The 25,563-nt window shown below is 41.3% G+C and overlaps 1 protein-coding gene across 2 annotated transcripts; it reads left to right on the top strand.

The window, feature by feature from the left end:
- HABP4 (hyaluronan binding protein 4) lies at positions 1-24,331 on the top strand. 2 transcript variants are annotated; one of them, XM_048850159.2, is made up of 8 exons: positions 1-502; positions 11,193-11,343; positions 12,296-12,457; positions 12,648-12,719; positions 14,196-14,279; positions 19,953-20,124; positions 22,191-22,373; positions 23,782-24,331. In XM_048850159.2, exons 1-8 carry the CDS (start codon positions 196-198, stop codon positions 23,836-23,838), a joined length of 1,188 nt encoding a protein of 395 aa, XP_048706116.1. In that variant the 5' UTR covers positions 1-195; the 3' UTR covers positions 23,839-24,331. The 2 variants fall into 2 exon arrangements, with proteins under 2 accessions (XP_048706116.1, XP_048706117.1); XM_048850160.2 differs by lacking the exon at positions 12,648-12,719 and having other exon boundaries at positions 2-502.
- The last annotated feature ends 1,232 nt before the right edge of the window (positions 24,332-25,563 follow it).

Here is a 25,563-nt window from a genome sequence, read left to right as displayed (position 1 = left end):
TTTGGTGGGGCCTCGGCGCTCTCTCGGGGTGTAGGGAAGGGTCGAGCGGCGATGGCGTGGTTGCCTGGGCCCTGCTGAGCCGGCCCCGGCTCTGCGCTCGTCCCCCGTTCCCCCTGCCGCGCGGGTTGGGTTCGCCCTGCGCGCCGGTAGCGCCCGCAGCTGTCGCCGCCCGGAGGCGGCGGGGCGGCCGCGGCGATGATGAAGGGGGCGCTGGGCAGCCCGGTGGCCGCCGCCATGCAGGAGAGCTTCGGCTGCGCCGTCGCCAACCGCTTCCACCAGCTGCTGGACGATGAGTCCGACCCCTTCGACGTCCTGCGCGAGGCCGAGCGCCGCCAGCAGCAGCGTAGGAAGCGCGATGAGGCGGCGGCGGCCGCCGCTGGCGGCAGGAAACCCGGCCCCGGCCAGAGACCCGGCCCCGCCGCCGGCAAGAGGGAGTCCCAGAAAGAGCGCAAGGTCCTGCAGCCCGAGAGCCCCGCGGCGCCCGGAGCCCCGCCGCAGCCGGGTACGGGGAGCGGAGCGGCCCGCGCACACCGCGGGAGGCAGTTGAGCTCTTCCCTGGGGGGCGGGGAGTACTGGGGCCGGCTGGGCGGCGGGCCAGGACGCGCGAGGTGCGTGGGCGGGCGGGTTCCTGCTGCTCAGGGCTGCGCCTGGCAGCGGCTACCGCTTGGCCCTGTGCTGGGCAGCGTCTAACTGAACGCGGGGAGTCTCTCTGAGAGCAGCTGTGAGCCTGGGGTGCTGCCCTGGCCGGGAGAGGGTGGGAAGCGCTTGGCCATTGCCTTTCTGAGAATGGTTCAACGCGTTGCCGGGTTCAGCGACTGCAGGTAGGCAGGAGTCCGCGTCCTCCCGTTCCGCACGCGGGCTAAGCGACTGGGCCCATGTCGCCTAGTGAGTCTGGCGAACTGCCTACAACACACTGCCTGACTTCCAGCCCTGCCTGACCCGAACCACAGGACTGGCTTCTCCCTCCCTCGCTGTCTCTTATCTTCCCTCAGGCTTTTCTTCTCCAATCACCTCTTGATGAATGAGATCTAAAGAACTTGGGGATCAGCTGGCTCTGACTTTAAAGAGGTTACATTTAAGTCCAAATACATGATCAAATGATTATCTTGTTTCAGCATTAAAACAATGAGGTTGGAAATGAAGTTATACCGTTGTCCAGCAGTAGGTGAACCAGCTAGGGCTAAAATCTCTGTACAGTTGCATTTATACTTTTAATGTTTTTATTTTCATGTTCTGAACACAAAAATTGTGTAGACAGCAGGTAATCAGATGCACAGACTAAACTGTGGTGGTATGACTTTAACCCTTTATATTTTATAAGTCAGTCCACTCTTTGTTGAAGGCTAGAGTGCTTAGTCTCTAAGGTGCCACTCTGAAATCTGGTAGAAATTCAATGAAACTACTCTAGCACTGAAACTAAAATACATAGAGGTAAAACTGTTTCAAGTGTATGAGCCAAAATAATTTAGGAGAGTAGTGACATTGAGATTGAGCATTTATTTTAGTTGTCTTTACTTTTTAGCATTTTGGAGGTGAGCCTGGATGATGTTGAAACACAGCTCAGTGATTTAAGGATCTAATTTAATAAAGAGAAACCACTGATGTCTGTAAAGTGATTTAGAAGACTAGGGCTAGTGTTACTAAACAACAAAGTTGACCACAAGCATTTGTGGATCCTATAATCAGACTGCAGATATATAACATCAGTTGAATGTGAACAGCTTAATGGAGCCAGGATGTCACTTCTGTCTTTAAGTCCAGTGTTGCAGAATTCTTGCCAGAACAGTGTGCATCTGAAAGTTCACTATTCTTTTATATATAGGTTCTTATACTGCTTTCAGTATTTTAGTACCTGAGCACTTTACATATGGAACAACTTTAGATACAGGCTTACCATGGCTGTGGTTTGTTTCCAGTACAAAGTGAGCTGTGCAAATGTAAATATTGTATGTCTGGTTCTAGATATGGATTCTTTATATTTTGGAGCACTGTAGTAGTGGTAGTTGATTGAGGGGTTGGTAAACTGAACACCGTGGGGTGGTTCTGTGTGGTGCTTGTCTTCTCAGTGTTTCAGCATGTGTTTTGGCCAGTGTTTAGTATTTTGCAGTTTCCCCACAGTTCTTTGAAGCTCCCAAGATTGTCGTTTTGGAGCATCAACACCTGAGGTGCTAGAGAGCTAACTCAGACTTTTCAAGAGCACAGCAGCGCCTGCTTTGTGAAATCAGATCTGTTTATTTCATGCCTGCATTGGTGCTGTAGCATAATTCGAGTCAAGGATAAACAACAAAATCCCTCTTTTCACTTGTTTTCTTTTCAAATATGACATCAAATGAGGACGGAAAGCCATTCTGCAACTTCACACCCTGTCTGTGGTGGAACAGTGTTGAAGACCCATGACCATGTTTGTTGCACTGTCTGCCTTGAAATTGACCAAAATGCTCTGGGGGCCAAAGTCCTCCTGAGCACGGATGAGGCATCAGTAGAACCTCAGAGAGATTACAGTGAGAATGGCACCAAGATGGCTTTGACTACTTTGAAGGATAATCCCTTGAAGCTAAAACTTTGAGTTGGTCAAGACTGCTGAGTGCTAAGATTTGGTACGAGAGCTGCTTAAACAGTGCAGGCCCAACTCTTCTCTGTTAAATCTGGCAGGGCAGCGTTTCTATCAAAGTAGGTGGTAATGTCATCTTCAAAGCTGAAGGCTCTACCAGGCATTTGTGGTCATTGGTACTGCTCTTCAGGTCACAAGATGAGACAGTCTCTTCCAAAGAGGGAGGAGTTACTGAGGAGTGGCTAGCAACACCCCACTGCTCGATATCTGACTTGTAGCCTCTAGACTCTCTCCCACAGTCATTCATGTACAAGTAACAGAAGGGGATGCCTGTTCACGACTAGTCCTGTGCAAGGTTGCCATGAAGCTAATAGTTAGGGCCCTACCAAATCAGGGTCAATTTTGGTCTGTTTCACAGCCAGAGGGTTTTAAAAATAGTCAATTTAACATTTTCAGATGTTTTCATCTGAAATTTCATGATAATGTAACCAGGGGGTCCTGACCCAAAAGTAAGTAGTGGGGTGGGGGATTACAAAGCTGTTGTAGGGGCCATGCAGGATTGCCACCATCACTTCTGCACTGGCTTCAGAGCTGCACTCTGAAATCAGCAGCCATGGAGCATCCTGCAGCTGGAAGAGGCTCGTGGAGGTGGGTCTGATCTCCCCCATGCAGCTGGGGGTGCCTACCATGCAGGGGTCCAGCTACTAATCCTGGCTGGGCTGGAGAGAGATGAGACTTCCTCTTTCCACTGTGCTTCCTGCAGCTGAAGGAGGTTCTCGGAGGTGGGTCTGATCTTCCCCAAGCTGCTGGGAAAGCCCCAGTTGTGGGCTCCTAGTTGCTAGTCTCGGCCAGGCTGGGGAGGGACAGGGCTTCCTCTTCCCCTGCATGGCCAATCTTGGGGCAGGGAGGGAGATCATACCCAACTTTGGGTGCCTCTCTTGGCTGCAGGCAGCTCCGCGGCTGTTGCCTTCAGAGTCCAGGTCTGAAGGCAGCACAGTCGCTGAGCTTCTTGCAGCCAGGGGAGGTACCTGGAGTTGGGTATGATCTCCCCACTGAGCGTGACTATGTGGGGGAAGAGGAAGTCCCATGCCTCCCTAGCCTGCAGACTACCAGCTGGAACCCAGCAAACAGTAGGAGCCCTTGATGGGGTGCCCCCGGCTCTCCACTGGCTAGATTTCATGGGGTAGATTTGATTTCCCAGTTTGTGATTTTCACAGCTGTGAATTTGGTAGGGCCCTACTAATAGTACAGTTTTTCTCGCACCCTGCAGGCTAACATTGCACCCTAGGATTTGGTGCTCGTGGTACAGGAAGCTCCATGTTAGACATCAGCCTCTTGCACCAGAGGTTATGGTGCAGACTGTGATTTGCAAGGCATTATTAGTGCTCCAAGGCTTTATTACTTAAACTCTTTACAGATTTTTGGGTGAGACTGTGGGTTGAAGTGCAGAGGGCTGCTATTTGAGCTCAGATGAGCCAGAGCCATAGACCAGAAGGGACCAGCAGATAATCTAGTCTGACTTCCACAGACCATCAGCACCTGCACACTAGAACCAACAACTGAAATTAGACCAAGATACTACAGCCCACAGGAGACTAGACTGTTACATGCCACAGGAGGTACACCAGTGTCTGAGACCACAGCAGTGATTCCAAATATATCCACTATTGAGGACCTCCACAGAGGATGATCATACGCTTCCTACTTTCCTTTATTTTTGGAGGGCAGGGGTGGAGAATCTTATAACCTCCATGATTGAGAGGACTCAGTGCCAGGACCATCCTGTTTGAGGCAGATGAGCTTTTTACCTCCTGTTGTACTCCAGTCACCTTAGATGCATGGGTCCTGATCAACAATCAGTGGGACATGATCAGGTTTTCAGAAGCCTGTCAAGGTATCTTTTCTCTCTACTTTGCCCCTGCATGCTCTCTGCTGCCTCAACATCCAGAAGACCTGTTGCCAGAAAACCAATCTTTTTCTGGCAGACAGCCATCAAGCCCTGCCACCAGACAAAAGAGGATAAAGGCAGCAGGGGGTGTGTGATTAGTTGTTCCAGATATTTCCTGCTAATCAAAATGACAAAAGATCTCTGGCCCACCCTAGATTTCAGGGAACTAAATCAGTATGTTGTCAAAGAGAGGTTGAAGATGGTCACTCTGAGAGTGGCCATACCTCTTCTATGCAAGAGCAAGGCAGCTGACAATTAAGTCCAAGTGCTCTGGACTTAATTTCAGTGCTCAGGAAGTATTTCTATGCGCATATATACAGTCATAATCTGATTTGCACTTGAGGAACATTGCTACCAGTTTTGTGACTTGTCTTCTGGGAGGGTATTGGCTTCATATGTTTTCATGAAAAGCCACAACTACCATCAAGCATATCTGCATAGGCAGGAAGGGCATGTGGTATCTTAATTGAACAATTGACTGATTAAGGACACTACTTTGAAGAGTTTTCAATGACTGATCTATATCAACATCAGGGTGTTCCTAACCTTAGGGTTCATGATAAGCTACAAAAAGTCTAAAATTGTCCCTAAAAAGCAATTAGAATTCTTAGGAGCCTTTCCTGGATGTGGTTTGACTGAAAGCATCCTGCTGGACCCAGTACAGGATCCAGAGCATCGCCAATCTGGCAGAAAAAAATACGCAAGAGCTTGTTAAACTCCTTGCAGGCTGAATTTGTCAAAACTGTAGAGTTCTCTAATGATCCCCACCTGTGTTGAAGGGTACAGCTTTATTTTAAAGATAAGTGAGGTTGCTTTCTTGAATTGTCTTGTAATAGACTTCAAGGGACTTGTTACTAGACTCTTTGCAAATTAAAAGCTTAAGTACTTGAACAGCCAAGACTGATTCTGGTATTAGAGTTAAAGTACAATTGTGCAATTTTCATTATAGTAGCTTGATCTAAGTTATTTCGTTATATGGGTTACTTTGGCTAGAAAAAAATTCCTAGTTAAGAGCTGTTCCTTGCAACATGTAAAACCTGAATATAAACATTCAGCATTTTTCAGAAAGATTTGAATTTCACTCGTCTAGACATCCTGTGACTTCAGATCTTCAACTAGTAAAACTGTCCCTCTGTCAGGCTCTGCTCAAAAGTTCTATATAATATTATTCAATATAATGTTTTTTGTGGTTTGAATGGAGGTTTTGTTGTATTTGCATATTACTGTTAATCATCTGCCTTTTTTCTTTGTCTTGACTGGTTCTCAGCTTTTATTCCTAAGTGAGTTCCCACTTAATCATGGAGCTCATCTGAAAGTGAGCAGTTTGTCAAGCAAATGGAAGTCAGAAGTCCAGGTGTCTGTTAGGTGTTGGCCTTGCACAGCTCAATATTAAATCTTTTTGAATCCAGAATACGCTCTCCCTAGGCTTTGTTGTTAATTAGATGAGACAGTAATAATAAGAGCAGTACCATTGTCAGTATTTAATTGACCTTACCTTTTTTTTTTAAAATAGATCTCTATTCTTCAGACTACCAAGGTTCTGGTGCTTCCTTACTCTTTCAGAATAGTGGTGGATGTTTACTGTTTGCAAAGCCTTGTTTTTTGGTCTTTGAGCTGCTTTTGTGTGTGGTAGGGTGAGGGGAGGGGTATGGAATGTAGGTATTGTAGCTTTTGTAATTGTCTCTTGATGTTAGTTCAACTCACCCATTCTTAAAACAGTCATCAAATTGCATTTGCCAGCTCTTTATTGAAAGGGCCCAGTGAAATGCAGAGCTTGCATTTTCTACCAGTCCAGGCAAATAAAAGTTGCTGATCCTGCAGTAATAAAAAGCTTTGTTCAGTTTGTCTCTAAGCCTATTATGAACATTTTAGGTGATTTGTTTCCCATCTTTAGCATGTACATTTTGGAGATGGTGTAGTTTAGACATCATCCCTGATTACTAAAAGATTAATTGTATTATCATCCACCATTTTAGTGGGTAGTAAGACACTGAATGTTTTGAAGAATCCTATATCATGATGATAGCTGTGAAAACCACAGTGTGTCTCTTCTTTTAATGACTAACTTCAGTATAATTATTCCAGATATATGGGCATGAGGCTGTACAGGGGGAACCTGCTGTAGGTGATTCTGTTACAAAATGCTGGCATATTGAAAGCACAAGATCACAAGGTGGAAGTCTATCTCCATTTAGTTCATTGTGTTTATATTATATGAAATAGATATAAAAAATGGTGTTTTTATGCACTTTCCTAGGCTTCTGAAGGGAAAAATGAAAACCAAATTCTGTTGGTTACAACCGTACTTCTCCCGGAGTCATTAATGAATCAAATTCCTGTATGGTGCCATATCTTATGTCCGTGACCTTTGAATTATAGAGCACCATCTCCCATTCCCAATTCTAGTCAATTAGGACAGTAACCTTGTTTTGATTTTTGAATTCATTGTATTTTGAGGTCTCCCAAAACTTTCAGTTTTGTGTGCCACAGATTTTTATATTGAAAATAAACAGCACTCAAGACTTGGGGGGTAAGGAGGGAGAGGTATGATAGCTGGACGTTTTGGCAACTGTGTAGGGAATATTTGGATGGGGAGGGGTTGGGACACCTATTAAGTGCGGATGTTGGTTTTGTGTTTTGATAACCACAAGGCATTTAAGGCTTTAGTCAGTGTGTTTTTAATTCCTTTTTTTTTTTTTTACAGCAACTAGCTGCCCCACTACTCATTCTCAGTATCTGTTACTACATGCAACAGCAGTGAAGTATGTTAGCTTGACATTTCTTCAAAAATAGTCAGCAGTGAAAAAAGCTAAGTGTTGACAGTCTTATCATTAGGCTTCAATGTCAGTAGCCCAATGGGATGAATGGGTCAGCTGACCCGGTTCACAGCTAGTTGTTTTGATCTGCCTGCATACTCATGCAAATATCACAATATCAGTTAACATTTTGACAGCTAACCTTCATAACACAAAGCTAGAGACTTTTTCTTAGCTGTGCTAAGTTTTTAACTGTTTAAGAATCTGTTTTCATTTTTGTGGCAAATTGAGCTATATGGGCAGGACAATTTCTATGGTCATAATCATGTATATAGGGCCCCGTGTTAATTTTGATGATGGAATTGCTCTGTTAGATGGGATGTAATAGTGTGGCTCTGATCACTTGTCTTATGTAATGTTAGCAACCAATTTGGACTAGATTATGGATGTTAACCTCAGCTTCTGGTCACATTTAAACATTACTAAATATATTCTGCATATCTACGTTTTCCTCTTTGGTTTCAAATCAGCAGTGTTCTTCACTTACTGTTTTAAATAATGTTGTATATAATTTGTTGGCTGCACTTTGGTAATGGGCAGAATGATTTATATACAGTTTTTAAATTGCTTTAGTTTCCAATTCTGTAGGAACGATACTACATAAAATGTTTGCTCTAAGGCTAACCTGTCTGGAGTTTTCAATTTAAGCTGGGATAGCAATTTTCAGTGAAGTGACCTGCATTATATTTCCTTTATGGAAGGTTGAGTGAACTCCCAAAATCCCATAAATTTCTGTGGCATACATTAGCTGCCCAAAAGTGAGAGAGTGGAAGTTAGTGAGGGATATGTGAATAGCTTAAATAAGCCACAATTGATGAAGATGTTGCCTGTGAACTTGAATTCAGGCCCCTCCTGTGCATGTGTTGTGAAAGTCCTGAATTACATGATCATATATGACCTTTTCCACAGGTCCTCTGCCTCATTCATTGATTCATCCCCAGTTGTTATTTAACACTTGTCATGCAAACCCTACACTTAACCCATTATTTTCTCTGTGTGTTTCTGTAGTGCCCTTGTGATCAGGGTCCCGGGGGTGGCCACACTGAGGTTACTCAGTTAGGGCAAACTGCAAAGAATGGGGCAGACAATCCCCAAAGCTGGTGGATATTCCAATACTTGGCTTGATAAATCTAGCAGAAAACAACAGCTTCTATAATACCTTACTGATTACCCAGAAATAAAAACACAGTTCCCTTAAAGCAGTCCAGCCTTTGGGCTCCCTCCCAGGCAGCCAAGTCAGATATGAAAGTTCTACCAATCCTAAAGGATTGGACACATTACTTTCCAAGTTAACGAATACTCCAGATCTTACCCAAATACATGCTTACAGCCAGTTCTTATTAACTAAACTAAAATTTATTTAAAAAGAAGCGTGAGTGAGTATTGCTTAAAAGATCAATATACGTACAGACATGAGTACAGTTCTGATATCCGTTTCATAGTAGAGATGGTGAGCTTTGTCGTTGCAAAGAGTTTTCAGAATTAGTCCATAGGTTATAGTTCAGTGTTCATATTCACCTCTATCCAGGTGGGACTGAAGATCTCAGTCTTATGGACTCAAGCTTCCCCTGCATAAAGCATCAAGATCTGAGATCAAAGGATCAGGTCCCAAGAGTCTTTTATATAGTTTTCTAGCAGCCTCTTGAACAATAGGCTTTTGCAGTAACCTTCTGTTTCCTAAACATCACTGGTAATGAATAACATGGTTAACATAAGGTAATTATTCATTAAGCAGTTCATATACAGTTTACCACAAACTTCAGACAGACACATAGACTGACATTTTCACCCAAGATTCATCTAAATATTAATATTCCCTTTTGATTTCTGAGTCAATAGCTATAGTAATAGACAGGAACTGTCTGTTTACATGGCTAACATCTAACAAGATATAAGTAAACACATACATTAGTATCCCCTCTAATTCTCAAACAGTACAGGATTGAATTTCAAAGTTCTAGCAGATTTAACATGGAATGGCCCTAATTACAATTTACATACTCTTCTAACATGTCTCTAAAGGTTGAACCTGGGTCAATTAGCCTGTGAGCCGCTTAACCCTTTCTGGCCATGTGTCACAGCTCTCCTCATGGTATCTGAATACTTCATAAAGATTAATGAATTCATCCTCACAACATGCAGGTTAGATTCAGTGGTGGTATTAGTTCCCTCATCAACAAAATGAGGGTACTGAAACAAAGAGGCCAAAATTGCCAAGTGACCACTAATTTTGGAGGCTCAACTTGAAATACCTATGCTCTGATTTGTTTTAAGATTACTTAGGGTTTTTATAGCTCTTCATATGTCCAGAACTCATCTTCCATTGACTTCAGTTGCATTTGTGTGTTCAACACATCTGTGTATCTGGGCCTTCGGTCACGTTTTGGGCACTCAAAAAAAGACACCACTAGTGACTAACTGTAAAAAGTTTGGTTGAAGTGACTTGCCTGTTAACTCATTGGAATTCAGTGGCAGAGGCAGGGATAGAAATCATTTCTCCAAGGTGGCATTAACTACAAGGCCATCCTTTCGCTTTCTGTGATCGTCTGCCTCATTCACTACACACCTTCAAACTTCTGCCACAATTAAGGCAATGATCCTATATACAACAGCTTTATTCATTTCTAGAGCGTCATGCATTCTGCACTGAGTAAGGTAGGAGTCCTATGAGAAAAATAGTATGGGATCATGTAATTTTAAAGACTGTATCGTGGTGCATACATAAAAGGAGAGCAAATTATGATTGCTTGGGCAACCTCAGTTCTGCCATTTCCTGAGTGCTTGGCTTTGCAACCTTTACATACTGTCATCTAACTTCCTAATTTAGAAAAAAAATGTTTGTTTTGTTTTTTTTTAAATTGTATGGCATCATAATCACACCCACGTTTCATCAGCAGGTTAGGTCCATTGCACAGACTTCTTCCATTTAAACTAACGGAGTAACTGATAGCAGTATAATTAGGGTCAAGGTGGGTGAGGTAATATCTTTTATTGGACCAACTGCTGTTGGCATGAGAGAGAAGCTTTCACATAGTTTCCGCTTCAGCTCTGTGTAAGCTCGAAAGCTTGTCTTTCACTCCAGTAGCTGTTGGTCCAATAAAAGATACCTCGCCCATCTTGTCTCTCTAATATCCTGGGACGAACGTGTCAATAACACTGCATACAGCAGTAGTAATTGTCACTCTCTATGGACCACCACTAGAAAGGGATGACACTTTGTCAGTGGATTTCACATCTGTTTACTGATTGTAGAGGAATGTAGACACTGAGGACTCCTGGGTTCAATTGCAGGTTGTGGCAGAATATGTTCTAAGGGGTATAAATCTGCCTGTTTTTGTCCCCCTCTGTTCCTATTTACATCTAGCTCCCTGACTCCTGTTCCCCATCCTCTGGCTCCTGCAGCAGCCTTGCTCCCCCTCTGCCCATTCCTCATCCCTCTGTGTTCCAGTCAGGCTGTTCTGCCATTTTGCTGTCTGGGTGCCCACAAAAGGAGATATAGTTCCTGTAATAATTTTTTTTAACATAAGCAAAGTGAGGTATTTTCCCTAATCTTGTTTTCTGAAATGGCTGCACTATGTTAGTCAAAACACTCCAGAATTTTCAGCCTGGGGCAGATGCCTGGCATGGTAATTTCAACCTGAATGCCTAAAGTTTGGACTTATAAGCAACAGAAAATATGGTCTTTTATCGTAAGAAGTGTTAGGCAACCTTAACCACAGTTTGGCCAACAACTACCAGCTTGTAACTTGGTAGGAGTGCAAAATTAGAGGACTGTATGGTGGCACAGTCCTCTCTTTTGAGCCTGTAGACCGGTAATTGCAACTAAATCTATTAATGCTGCTTATGCTTAGACTCTTCACAATTTTTTTGTGTGCAGGTCAGAAGCGAGCTCCTAAAAGGGGAGAACAACAAGGATGGAATGATAACAGGGGAACGGAGGTAAAACAAGACAAAGCTGAATGGAGACCATCTTTTAGGGAATACCGTCCCTATGAAAAGGAGAGACAAGTGGAGTTCACAGTAGAAAAGTATGTATTTCTAAGAAGATGCAAGGTGGCCCTCAGTGAAGAGTTTGGTGTCCTGAGATGCTTTTATGGAGTACTATTTAGTTAGCACCTAGTAGTGTGGTAGCCCAGTTTTGGCTGTATAAAGACTGATATGACAAAGAATCTATCAGTTCTCCAGTAAATTATCCTGTATTTATACAGTAGTCAGAATGTTGTACGGGTCTGGTGTCTTCATGTCCGTTACATTTCTAATGGAATAATACAAGCTTTTTTGGTAGTTAAGCAATTGGTTTAAAAGTCTGGTTTCAGTGTCTGACATATAGTACTTAATATTTCATGACTTCAGCATGTGAGTATTAACATCACCAACCAGATTTTAAGTAATTGTACATCCAGGTCCCATAGACTCTGAAGCAAAATGAGACCAAATTCCGTTAACCCTTAAATTCTGTGGCAGCGCTCACTTATTGTATCGCCATGAAATACCTCTGCCCAAATGCATACAACTAGCTCGTAGCTAAAAATAATAGATGTACAACTCATCAATGCTTGTTGTCAGCAATGGCTGCGTTTGTGTGTGGTGGTTTGTACTAGAACTCCTCTTGAGTTTCTTATAGTCCTGGTATACACCCTGCTACATGCAAATCTAACATATGAGGGCAGTAATAGTGCCTAATAATTAGAAAAAAGCAAACAATTAATACAGTCACTATTACTGACATAAGGATAAAAGAATGCGGACCTTAAACTCTGCTCACATTTAGCTTCTGTCTGTTTTTAATCCTGACAAAGAGCATCAGTCTGGGCATAAGATCAGTGTAGTGTAAGATGTGATCTAAAAACTTCTAGAAATAGTGAGTATAATGATTGATTGATTATCACAACTACACTAAAGCATCCCTATGACACCAGATTTTCCCCTATTAACTTTTATATAGAAGTAGTCTGACTAGAAATCTTCCTTGTCTTTCAGGCCAGTTGACAGATTTGACCGGGAAAGACCAATGAGAGGTCGTGGGGGAGGAAGAGGTGGAATGCGAAGCCGAGGAAGAGGTGGTGGGATGAACAGAAGTCTTAATGGCTATGACCAAAGAGGGAAACGGGAATTTGAACGACAGAGTGGGAGTGATAAAACGTAAGTGCTTTGTGTATATACTGCTCTCATCTAATATATTGGTAAGAAACACACACCTCAAACATTTCAATATCTGTTTGAAGGGTTGGAGTGGGAAAGGAATATATTCAACAATTTAATACTGCTTTTGGTTTGGTACATCAATGAGGGAGGAATTTCTTAATTTGAAGAATACTGTTTCTGTCTCTAGAGGAATCAGAACAGAAGACAAAAGGGGTGGAAGTGGAGCTCGGAACTGGGGAACAGTTAAAGATGATCTGAGGTATATGCAAATTTGTGCCCATTCTAGTTTATAATAATTTCTGTAAAGTAATAGGCTTGCCTTTATTTCAAGCTTTATCCATTCACCATGTCTTTAATTGTTATGGCCCCTTTGCTCATGCTTACTGAGTAGATCCTAGCCTGAAGGCGATTCTTCATTTATTGCAGGGTTCCAAGTATCTGTTTGCCTAAGGCCAAGTCATCTTTTGACTAGAGTGAAATATACTTCTCTTTCCTATTTTAGTAAATGGTGGGCTTGGGCACTGTGACTGGCCTGTGTAAATTTTAAAGAGAATTCTACAATGCTAACAAGTATCTAGGTCTTAAATTGTTATGTACTCTTTATCTGGTTCTGTTTGAAATCACCTTGAACTGGAAACAGGACCAGAAGCCGCCTTTTCTACCCCTTGACACAGTTGGAGGTGTGCTGCTATTTCAACTAAATATTATTCTGGTAACTGCATAAGACAGCTTTCCTCCGAGGGGACATAGCAGGACTAAGTTGTTTGTCTGGGTCCTCCTAAACTGGCTTACCGTGGGGAGAAGGGAGGCAAAACTTCTAATTTATAGCAGGCTCTGTAATGGCCATTAAATTATATTCTTATTCATTGCGTTGTCTAAATAAAGTGCTACGTCTTCATATATAAACACCTTAATAGCTCACAATTGCATATTTTTATAATTTGAACTTAAAATAAGTTTTTCAGGGTTAAAAATGGGAGATAGAGTAGAATTAGTTGTAATTTACAATAAATCAGTTGGGTAATCTTAAAGTCTTAAGGTAAAAGTTTGTACCTTCCATCAATAGAAATTGGTCCAATAAAAGCTATTGCCTCACTTACCTTGTGTGTCTCTCAAAAGCATGTAGGTCATCTGGGCATTCCAAGTGCTGTTGAAAGTCAACAAAAATGAATTAAAAATGAAACTAGGTATGTGAAATGGTATAGAGAAGGTCAGTTGGGTATTTCTAGATTACCTTTTCTCATAAAACAAGGGAACACCTATTGAAACTTAAAAATCAAATTTAAAGCTTATTAGGGCATACTACATATTACACAGCACACAACTAACTTGTGGAAATCGGAGCCGCAAGATGGTGAGGCAGATATATATGATTCTAGAGAATTCATGTAAACGCATTAGGTCTGATTTTCTCATATCGAGAACATGCACACTTCTGGCTTTCACATATTTGTGGATACCACTTCCTCCAGCCAAGGATTTCCAGTGCTTCCCACTGTATAATCTTGTATTACTAGCACACTAAACTAGTCTCGTTTAATGGTTTTGTTGTGGTTTTTGGGTGATCAGTAGATTGGGAATTCTTATGATCACAGAAAAGTTCTGATCTAGACAATTCCAGAAAGGGTACTATCTTCAGTTGGTCGTGAAATATGCACATTTACAAAGAATGGGGTCTATTGATCTGTAAGCTTTTAGTATGACCTAGATATGTGGTGGCTTTTCTGTTTTGCAGTGAGATGGAACAGACTGCTCCTGTGGAAGATACTGCAGAAACAGAGGATCACCAAGGGGCACCTGAAGGAGAACCTCTGACCAAGTACAGTCTGCCTTGAATATCTTAATTCTAAAATGCAAACGAAATAACTGGCCAGTGCCAATGTTCTTGATTCGTATAGGGAGACATTCCAAGACCATGGTTTTCAATGTAAAGCACTTAGCAGACATTTGGCACCATATAAATGTTTTAAAATGGAAATATATACCTACAGAAAAGTTGTTTCCTAGCCAAATGGGGCTCCAATCCCAGCTGAGGCCTTCAGATGCTATAATACATACATACTAATGCTAAGTAGTGGCACTATTGACCTGTTTAAAAAACAAACAAACAAAACCCTCTAGCTCAGTAGCTTAGATGATAAATTTCTGTAACATATGAACTTGTATTTAAGTAAGAGAGAGAGTGCTCTCTAAGTTACTCTTAAACCCTACTAGGAATATAACTGATATAACGTGTTCTAATTCCCAGTTTATTTTTAGAAATATTACAACAGACATCTTGTAAAGCAACCCCTCTTGTGGAACCACATAGTGATGATATGATTGAAATACAGTAACAGAAAATTCCCTTATGAATTAGTCAAAGGTGTCTCCTATACAACAGGAACTTCTCCCTTGAGATTCATATGGGGCCAAGAGTGGTCTTCCTCCTCCAAACCCAATGTTAAAAAAATGACTGCTTGGAAAGAGTGTTGCATTGTTCCTTAAAACTAAGGTAAATTGAGATGGATGTTTGCATCCTGATATTCAGTCATTGGTTCTGATCAGTGTCCAAATGTGAAAATTAATTTTGCTTCAAAAGATCTTAATTATCAAGTTAAAATTAGATCAACTCAACTGTTTTTAGATATCTCCAACTTGAACACTACCAACACAAATAACTTGTAGTGAAGGGGTGGTGACATCAAAGTAAGGAGTAACATTTCAGCCAACATTCCTTTACGTTTGAAGTTGGGAAGAATCTAACTGATTATGTTTGGGTAAGCCATTAGACAAAAGTTGAAGGCATCTAGCTATTGCCAGCCACTTCACTATGATTTTATGTACATTCTTGTTCAAGTTGGAGATATTTTAAAAGATTCTAAGTTGACCAAATTTTTCAACTGTGCAATTAACATATTTGGGTTACTCAATGGTTTAAAGTAACTGGTGGCGAGGAGAGTCTCTTGAACAAACTTGAATTAAGAATGTTGAGTTTCCAGAAACTTCGTTTTCAGCAGACTTAAATCATGTGGGCAGTGAAGGTAGTCTGCATAGAACTTAATTCTTATGTATGCACTGTACCACTTTAACAGAGCTAAATATTAAAAATAGCAGTTAAGCCTTTTTACTTGAGTGTCCTGGGTCATATTTCAGAGTCTCACATAATTTTCCTCTTCATGGTAGTTGAAATCAAAATCAAATCCAGCTGTCCTAGCTCTTTCTTTGTAAGTACATGTGTTCTAACTTCAGTTCTCTATTGAACATAGAGACATGAAAAGTACACCCAACTGTAGTGGGCAAATCCGGTTGGCTTTTAATTATTAAACTATTAAATGTGTGAGCTAATACTCTGTTGCTATTTTAGACTATTCTCTGCAGAGTCAGTCTGTATTTCCTTACCCTGCTAAGGCTTTCCTTGCAGACAAGAAGGCTAGAAACTTTCCTCCTCAATGAATTTAGATGTAGGAGAAGTCCACAGCAATCTGGAAGATAGCAGTATATGCAAAGGTTCTGTGAAAGGCACACTATCATATGGTATCTTACTTCAGTGTAAATGACTCTCATCCTGAGAATTCTCAAAGCTGTGTTCAAACTAAATATGTATTAAATATATGGGCCTCATTGTGGCTACCTCTGGTGGAAGATAACAGCACAATGAGCCCACACTTTAGAAGAGCAAGTAATGCCATATCTAATAGAGGCAGAATATATAATTAAGGATTGAATTTATTCAGAACATCTTCTAACACCTACACTCTTGCACAAAGTCAGACTGGGGCAGTGTCTTTATTTATGACCTTTGCTGTTCAGAAGCAGGAGTTAGTTGAATAGAATAAAGAAAAGGAGGACTTGTAGCACCTTAGAGACTAACATATTTATTTGAGCATAAGCTTTCGTGAGCTACAGCTCACTTCATTGGATGCATTCAGTGAAAAATACAGTGGGGATGTTAATACACAGAACATGAAACAATGGGTTTTACCATACACACTGTAACGAGAGTGATCAGGTAAGGTGAGCTATTACCGGCGGGGGGGAGAGACCTTTTGTAGTGATAATCAAGGTGGGTCATTTCCAGCAGTTGACAAGAACGTCTGAGTCCGATGAAATGAGCTGTAGCTCATGAAAGCTTATGCTCAAATAAATTTGTTACTCTCTAAGGTGCCACAAGTACTCCTTTTCTTTTTGCGGATACAGACTAACACGGCTACTACTCTGAAACCTAGTTTTAGTCTGTTTAAAATGACTTGAGTTGTTTTGGGACTCCTGTGTGCCTAATGCCCCCCTTTCTCTTGGAGGTAGTGCAGTAGCAACAGAGGCCTCCTGGACAGGCAACTCAACTCAGTAGGGGCCCCAGAATAGCTTTAACCTTCCCAGACATAAATAGGTAATTTTGGCTTCTTGAGTTCAGTGATTCCAGCTGCCTTTTAATGACCACTTGCAGTCAGGCACTCGGTTTCAAGTGTCATCTGAAAGCTCTAACCATTTAGTCACTCCTTCCCTTCTCGGTTTGTTAGAACTGATCCTTTTAGGAAAAAGACCCCCAGAAATTGGGTATAGCATTTGTGATGCTGAAGAACTATTGTTACTTTCCTGGTCTTGCATTTAATAACCTGGAAGGCTTTTAACAGTATTGCACTGCAAGCCTGTATATAACTTTTCTGCCATTATCACTAGATCCTTGTCCATGTTACTGTTCTTCAGCTTTCATTTTTATGGTGGTGCCAGGCAGCATAGTTTGTCTTCTATTTATCAAAGTGTGACCTTATCTTAGTTCTATTTGCCCGTATTTTTGAATTGTCTAGGTTCTTTTCTAGCTTCTTTTTGTTTGCAGCCTCTCCTAACATAGTGTGCACACTATTAAGCTATATGCATGCTGTAGTATGAACATGTTCCAGGATGTCATTAATATATTAAACTATAAAGATAGTACTGGTTCCAATTGTCTTTAAAGTCTCATTTTTACAATTACCTGGAAGACTTCTATGGGGCTTGTCTGCACACTTGGTTTAGGAACTTGTTAAAGCATTTTTTTGAGTAGTAGGTAGTAGTAATTACAGATATATTTCTCTATTTTCTTATTTTACCTCTTACTGAGATTAGACTTATTTCCTTGATCTGCTACTTACTCTTGGTATTAAATCTGTCCTTTTTCAGTTCTCTGGCACCTAATAAATTCACAGTTGTTTACCACTAGTGGTTCTACATTTCCTTCTGATCATTCTTTCTTCAGGAAACCTTCAATTCCCATCATCTCGTTTGCTGATCTGTTTATCTGACTATCGTTTTAATAGCTCTATAAAGCTAATCTATAGGTTTAGCCAAATCCTCATTAGCATTTCATTCAATATATTTCTCAGTTTTGTTTGCTAAGCTGATAGTGTTGAATGTCTCACCTATCGGAGTTGTTGGTCTTCTGGAACCACTTATTAGCTTGATTAACCTTTTTTCTTAACCCTTTGGCTAATTGTCTTAATTTTAACCTTAATTTTGGCACTAAAATATATTGTTGTTGTGGTTTTCTGACCACCCCCCCACACCCCCCATCAGCTAGTTACACAATGTAGGTTGAACCTTTTCAGTTGAAGGTAAAGTAAATAGAACTTTTGCTGTCACCAAACTAACCCATGTTTTTAGTGTTTACCATCTCTTAAGGTTTGTCTCTGGCTACTTTTATAACTGGTAATGTGCTATGAAGGCAGATATGTTTGTGATTCCGGCCGCACCCCCTTCTGTATACTACTGTTCATTCAAACAAAGCAATCTCTCTGCAACCAAGAGGAAAAGACACTTTAAACTAATGCTTAGTAAAGGGCTATATCCAAAAAAAAGAAAAGAGAAACTGAAGCAGAATTGGAAAGCAATGTGCAGCATTACTAAAAGTCTCTTAAATGTATACGGGGATACCAAACTAATGGAATTACAAACTTATTTTATTACAGTCCTGCCGTGAGGCCCCACTCCGGGACTCTGCAAGGTATTGTGCAAACATGTTGTAAATGGTCAATCCCTGCACTCAGGAGCTTATAACTTCAGTTAATGAAAACATTCAACAGCTGGATAAAATAAATGGGTAGGAGTGGAGAGCAGGAGGATGAAGTAACAGTATGAACAACATCCTTTCAAGTAGACCTTCAGTGTGCACAATGTATATGGGGGTAGCCGTGTTAGTCTATATCCACAAAAACAACAAGGAGTCTGGTAGCACCTTAAAGACTAAGATTTATTTGAGCATAAGCTTTCATGGGTAAAAACCCCACTTCTTCACATGCATGGAGTGAAAATTACAGATGCAGGCATAAATATACTGACACATGAAGAGAAGGGAGTTACCTCACAGGTGGAGAACCAGTTCTGACAGGGCCAATTCGATCAGTGTGGCTGTAGTCCACTCCCAATAATAGATGATGAGGAGGTGTCAGTTCCAGGAGAGGCAAAGCTGCTTTTGTAATGAGCCAGCCACTCCCAGTCCCTATTCAAGCCCAGATTAATGGTTTTAAATTTGCAAATGAATATTAGTTCTGCTGTTTCTTTTTGAAGTCTGTTTCTGAAGTTTTTTTTGTTCAAGTACAGCTACTTTTAAATCTGTTCTAGAATGTCCAGGAAGACAGAAGTGTTCTCCTACTGGCTTTTGTATGTTACCGTTCCTGATGTCCAATTTGTGTCCATTTATTCTTTTACATAGGGACTGTCCGGTTTGGCCAATGTACCTGGCAGAGGGGAATTGCTGGCACATGATGGCATATATAACATTAGTAGACGTGCAGGTGAATGAGCCCCTGATGGTGTGGCTAGAGTAGATATGGGGACAGAGTAGGCAACAGGGTTTGCTACAGGGATTGGTTCCTGGGTCAGTGTTTCTGTGGTATGGTGCATAGTTGCTGGTGATAGTTTTCCAGGATAGGTTGTAGATCCCTCCCTCTCTCAGACCTTGGGAGGCAGGCCAGTCCTCGCTTACAGACAGCCCCCCAACCTGAAGCAAATACTCACCAGCAACTCCACACCACACCACAGAAACACTAACCCAGGAATCAATCCCTGTAGCAAACCTCGTTGCCTACTCTGTCCCCGTATCTACTCTAGCTACACCATCAGAGGACCCAACCACATCAGCCACACCATCAGAGGCTCATTCACCTGCACGTCTACTAATGTTATATATGCCATCATGTGCCACCAATGCCTCTCTGCCAGGTACATTGGCCAAACCGGATAGTCCCTACGTAAAAGAATAAATGGACACAAATTGGACATCAGGAATAGTAACATACAAAAGCCAGCAGGAGAACACTTCTATCTTCCTGGACATTCTAGATATATTGGCCAAACGGGGTCTATGCTTCAGGTGTATTTTCTTTAGTATTGAAGTTCTTCAAATACAATTCAGAGATGGCAGAGAATCTGAAGCATTCAAAATACTGTACGTAGCAAAGTAGTCTTACTTCAGGTTTTTTTGTTCTTCTTGGATGTCAAAGCTAATGGTTTTTACTTTACAACTATAAACCTTTAGAGTTGCTGAAGGGGAGCCAGTGGAAGAAGTAGCAGCTCAAGAAATGACGTTAGATGAGTGGAAAAATCTGCAGCAACAGAGTCGACCAAAGCCTGAATTCAACATCCGGAAGCCAGAATCCACTGTTCCTTCCAAAGCAGTGGTGATTCACAAGTCAAAGTATAGAGATGATGTAAGCATTGCTTTAGAATTCTCTAAATTCTGCTTTCTACCCGAAGATCCAGGGTTAGGACACTGTCTCCTATATTAAAACAGATTCTGAACAAACTGGAAATAAGTATTCATATTTCAAGCTCCTGTAATAGTGTGCAAAAAAAACCCATCAGATTCATTTTGTCCAGTCTCCAGGCATCTCTTTTGTATTATGAGCATGGAACGCTTGACCTATCATGTATTTATACCAAGTTAAGTTTCAGTTCTGCTTACTTTATGGCTTAGTTTTAGAAGATTGAAGTCTGTCTCCTTGCTTATGCCACCTCATGTACAATTTTGTTAACTGAATTGTAGGCACTAGTGAACTCCATTTACTAAATGTTTTATATTTTAACTTTGAATCACATTTTGATACACCCAGTGTTTAGCTTACTTATCGCTTTACTAATGAATTTTTATCTGTGTATACTGGAAATTCAGTTTCCCAGCATCATCAGCATACCAAGTTGTCCTGAATCTGGTCACTATCACAACGCAATTATCGCTGAACCACTTGAGAACATCTGAATGATTTTTATGAGGACTGTGGTTCTGCTTCTTAAAGTGATCCAGGAGAGCTTGTTTTATTTTCCATAACTCTTGTTCTGCTCAGAGCCACTACGCTGTTATAACTAAAGGTGTAGGGTGAAATCTTGGGCCCCACTGTTGTCAGTGGAACCAGATTTCTACCATAGATTCTTGCCTACTTAGACTGTAAGCTTTTCAGGTAAGGGAAGTCGCTGTGTCTGTTCAGTATCTGGCATGATGGTGGGGGCTTGATCCTTGACTGGGACCCTTACACACTGAGAATCTGAATTAAAAAATTGGTTCAGCATATGTTAGTCACTGTTGGACTGTGATAATTTATTGGGCAGATTGTACTTAGTAGGCTGTTTACAATCCTACATTTGTGTTCCTTTAGTGTGGCTTTAGACTTCCCCCAGTTACAAGCCTGCTGAGTTTAGGACCCATCTTTCACAGGATCTGAAGAATGTGCCTTACATTTTATTTTACTCCTGAGTAGACTTTATGGCCAGCAGTGTAAAGGGGCCCTAGTATGGCAAGAAACGTGCCCTAGAGGAGTAGTGACTTGTCTGGTACAAGTATTGCTTAACATGGGCAATCTATTAGACATCAGAATCGGTACATGGGGAATATGATTTGCTGTACCTTTGTAGCACTACCGGTGTATTCGCAAAAAGCAAAGGAGTACTTGTGGCACCTTGGAGACTAACAAATTTATTTGAGCATAAGCTTTTATGAGCTACAGCTCACTTCATCGGATGCATTCAGTGGAAAATACAGTGGGAGATTTATATACATAACATGAAACAATGGGTGTTATCATACACACTGTAATGAGAGTGATCACTTAAGGTGAGCTATCACCAGCAGGAGAGCAGGGGGGAAAAAACCTTTTGTAGTGATAATCAAGGTGGGCCATTTCCAGCAGTTGACCAGAATGTCTGAGGAACAGTGGTGGGTGAGGGGGGGAATAAACATGGGGAAATTGTAAAGGCTATTTTGGAAAATATTATTTTAGTATGCTAGCTATATTTAATGCTAAAAATTGTTGCCCGCTACAGTAACACTAGAGCTGTAACTGTAGCAAGGACAGTAGTGGAATGGATCGGTGGTAGCAATTGATAAGTAAATTTTAGTGTTCGATTCTTATTCCTTTCCCTATTCCTCCCCGAGAGGGTATCTCATGAGTAAATGCCTTGGGCCAGATTGTGTGGTCCCTCTGGAACTGTCGAGATCTTGCCTCAGAGAATTTTCTGAGGGTGGGAGTTCTTTGGTGGTATAGAGCTAGCATAGCAGTTTCCTGTGTGCTTATGCTTAATTGCTCCCAAGCTAGTGTAGAGCTAGCCTGAGAATGGAGGAGCTGTCATAGTCTCCCTTCTTACCCCCACTGCCACACACAACTTAGGGGCTCCTGGCTAGCCAGGAAGTCTGACTTTACTGGTGTGCTATTTGGTTTGTAATATAGTAACTTTTTTTTGAAGCTCTGAGCAGCATGCTAATTGCAGATAAATTCACTTTCAGATGTTAAAGGAGGATTTTGAGGATGACTCCCACATCTTCCGAAAAGCAGCTAATGATATAACTTCTCAGCTGGACATTAACTTTGGGAATCTTCCTCGTCCTGGGCGTGGAGCCAGAGGAACACGAGGAGGTCGTGGGCGTGTCAAAAGAGTTGAAGATACTGGGCCTAGACCAGAAGTGGTGGTAATTTGATTTTGTGGCTATACATTTGTAAATGACATGAGAATTTGAGGGGTTTTTTTTTTTTTTGCTGAGGACTTGTTAGTGTTTTGCTTACAATACTTTACCAGGCTTTCAGTCCATAGTATGTTGCTATATGTGATGAGATTTCAATTCAGATTGCAAATACCGTTTTTTATTTGTGAAGAGTTTATGTTCAAAGGTCAAAGTTCAGGTCACTCTTATGACAGCTGGAAGGAGTAGTATAGGAGAAGTAACTTCCAGTTTCTGAAAAGAATTCTGATAAAATCAGGGAAATAACTCTGCACTTAAAATTACTAAAGGCTGTAGCCTTCAAGCAAAATTATTGTGTAATAAGATTCTAATACTTCCTCTAGCTACCAAGAGTGAAGTTAATAAATGTTGCATGTTTGACCCTGCAGGTTAAGACACAGGAGGTACAACCCTCTATTAAATAAATGACAAGTCAGATATGGTAAATTGTTTCAAAACAAACATAATATAACTACTAATGATCATAGTATCATAGTACCTGCCACTTTCCATTGAATCCCCTGATTTAACATACTCAAAACCATTCTCCTACCAACTGTGAAAGAAGCCGTTCTATCTGCCAAGGGTTGCTACTGTTGAGGTATGAAAACCAGAACATGTGGGATGATCCTGAGTCCATAAAACTGGGCAGCTGGCAATGTGTGCTGAGCACCCATACAGATTTCCTGTGGGAGCTACCTCAAAAAAGGGACAGTCCTGGGGATACCTGGGCTGGTAGCAACCCTATACTGCTTGAAGGTGAACAAATATGGAGGATTGTTGTTGTGGGTGGGTTGGTTTTTTTGTGTGTGTGGTTTTTTGTTTTGTTTTGGTTTGGTTTTGGTTTTTTTTTTAGTAAAATCCCCATAGTTCTTTCAGTTCATCAAGGATAAAATACTTAGCCATATCTAAAGTTTGGAACTTTAAAAGGGACATGGAATTAATCCCTCTGGTGCTTTTGTTCGGTAAAGCTACATTCTGAAAACCTCTAGTAAATCAAGTGTGCATCACTGTCGCTTTTTGTACACAACTAAAAATTAACTCTTCAGTTTTTCAATGTTTAAAATAACTTCTCATTCACTTTGAATGGTGAACTGCTTCCTGTGTCTGTCTGTAGATTTCCAGTAGCAAGAACCTGAAGTATCAGGAAAATGTCACTTCTCCTTTAATCACTATACCCATATCACAGTGACAGGTACAAGTCTAGTACCTGCGTAGAAATAGTGATGGATACAAAACAGTTTAGAAATAAGCATTAATTGCCTCTTAATGTAATTTAGCAAATAAATAAAAATGGAACTAGTTCTTAGTTAGATTGGAGACTCCAGATGTGTCCCTGATATGTGTACTTTTCTAAATGTACTTCCTTCTTTTGCAGACACAAATCATTGCTCCAAATCCTGATGACCCTGAGGATTTTCCTGCTTTAGCCTGAAAGAACTGTCCTGAATGACAGCATCTCAAAGTAGCTGTGAAGAGACCAGTTTTATGTTGCTGTGGAAAAGGATCATCTGAGTCTGAAGGAAAAACGGATTTTTTTTTTTTCTTGTGTGAAATGATTGCACTTCTGTGGTATTGAGGGAAGGGGGCTCTGGAGATATCAGTGAACTGGGATCTTGCAACAGATTCCAGCACCTCCTATTGGGATAACTGTGTGAAGGCTTATGGTATTATACTCAAGGGATTTCAATAAAGTTCAACAGTACAGTGTTAAAAATGTGTATATAGAGATTATTTAGAATTTTCCATGAAAGCACAGTGAAATGTAAGCTGTACAACATGGTCTGCTATTGGAAATCTGTAGCAAACCCTTGTAGACACTTGAAAGCTGCTTTCCCTACTCCATTGAGTGAAATGTACCTTTGCATATTTTAAGCAGTTATACCGCAATTTTCGTAAGTTGACAAATAAAGAAAACTGCTAATTGGTTTGGGTGTGAGGTGCTTATCACTCACTTCATTGTTCCTTGGTATTGGAGCAGCAAAGTGTGACTGCTTCTACTACACTGTAGTCTGAATATCAATTTGCATTTCTCTTACAACTCTACCTTGCTTGCCCCCCCCCCCCCAACCGTTTGCTGTTTTCAGTACAAAAACAATCTCGATAATGTAGGAGAGATTTAAATTTAAAACTTCTCTGCGGCACATTTACACTTTCAATTTTTTTAAATGTCCTCCTTTAGTAGAGAGTGAGAAATGGAAATCCTACTTGTGTACCATAGAATAGCCAGGTCCTAACCACAACTTCTTGTATGTGGAAGAGCTGAATGTGAATTGAAATGTTTTCTGGTTCCATCCCTTGCTGTAGAAAACTCTGCTTTAAGAAGCAACTCCAGCTTTTGGCAGTTGCTCCCATTAAAGTAAATTCTAAGACTTTTAAGTATAAGTTTTTACTGACTCATGTGGGTAGAGGAGGAGATTGGGCTTTGCTTTAATGCCAAGGATAAGAGATCTGAGTGTGGCTGCCCAAGTTGGGTACTAAGTGATCCCTTCCTTTTTTTTCCACACAACTACCGCAAAGGCTTAAATATGAGCTGCAAGAGGAACATAAATTGTTAAAGCTGCATTGGAGCAGAGTTGGTGTTTGGACACTGATTGCAAGGCAAGGGAAGGAAATGGGAAGAGGGGCTCATTAGTGGCCAACAGGAGCAGCTACCACCAGCCACCTTTGGTTGCTGCTTCTGAGGCACAGAGAAAAAGCCTTTGAATTCCTGCAGAGGCTGGGTTCCTTTCCTACCCACTCTTACTGCATGCTCATGCAATTTTCTTCCTTCGTGCTCCCCATTCCTTGCACATCTAACTGCAACAGAACAAGGCAAGGCATGAAGTAAAATCTATCAGCATTTGAAGAGAGCAGGTAGCAGGGTGAAAATTCTCAAAAGCATAATTAGTGTGTACTTGTGGCAGAGTAAGAGCCGGGGAGGGATAGCTCAGTGGTTTGAGCATTGGCCTGCTAAACCCAGGGTTCTTGTTTCAGCAACACTTTCCACTGGCAAAGCAAAGTCCTGATACTCGGGCCCATTTATGTTGAGTTCAAAAGTTGAAAGTCTTTTCTTCTGAGCTCTGAAACATTAGCAGAACTTTGCCTGAGATCAGACTTTCATACGCAGGTTGTAAACCACTTGAACACGCAAGTTTAGGTGAAGAGTTGAGACTCCTAC

The sequence above is a fragment of the Caretta caretta genome, chromosome 5 (assembly GCF_965140235.1).
Source record: "Caretta caretta isolate rCarCar2 chromosome 5, rCarCar1.hap1, whole genome shotgun sequence".
Lineage (NCBI taxonomy): Eukaryota > Metazoa > Chordata > Testudines > Cheloniidae > Caretta > Caretta caretta.
Note: the sequence above shows the minus strand (reverse complement) of the source record. Positions and strands in the feature narration are given on the sequence as shown.

Excerpts from the sequence above, each read along its gene's own strand:
- HABP4 (XM_048850159.2), top strand. The coding sequence starts at position 196 with ATGATGAAGGGGGCGCTGGGCAGCCCGGTGGCCGCCGCCATGCAGGAG. Across the intron at positions 503-11,192 it reads CGGAGCCCCGCCGCAGCCGG|GTCAGAAGCGAGCTCCTAAA; the intron begins GTACGGGGAGCG and ends TTTTGTGTGCAG. Across the intron at positions 11,344-12,295 it reads GTGGAGTTCACAGTAGAAAA|GCCAGTTGACAGATTTGACC; the intron begins GTATGTATTTCT and ends CTTGTCTTTCAG.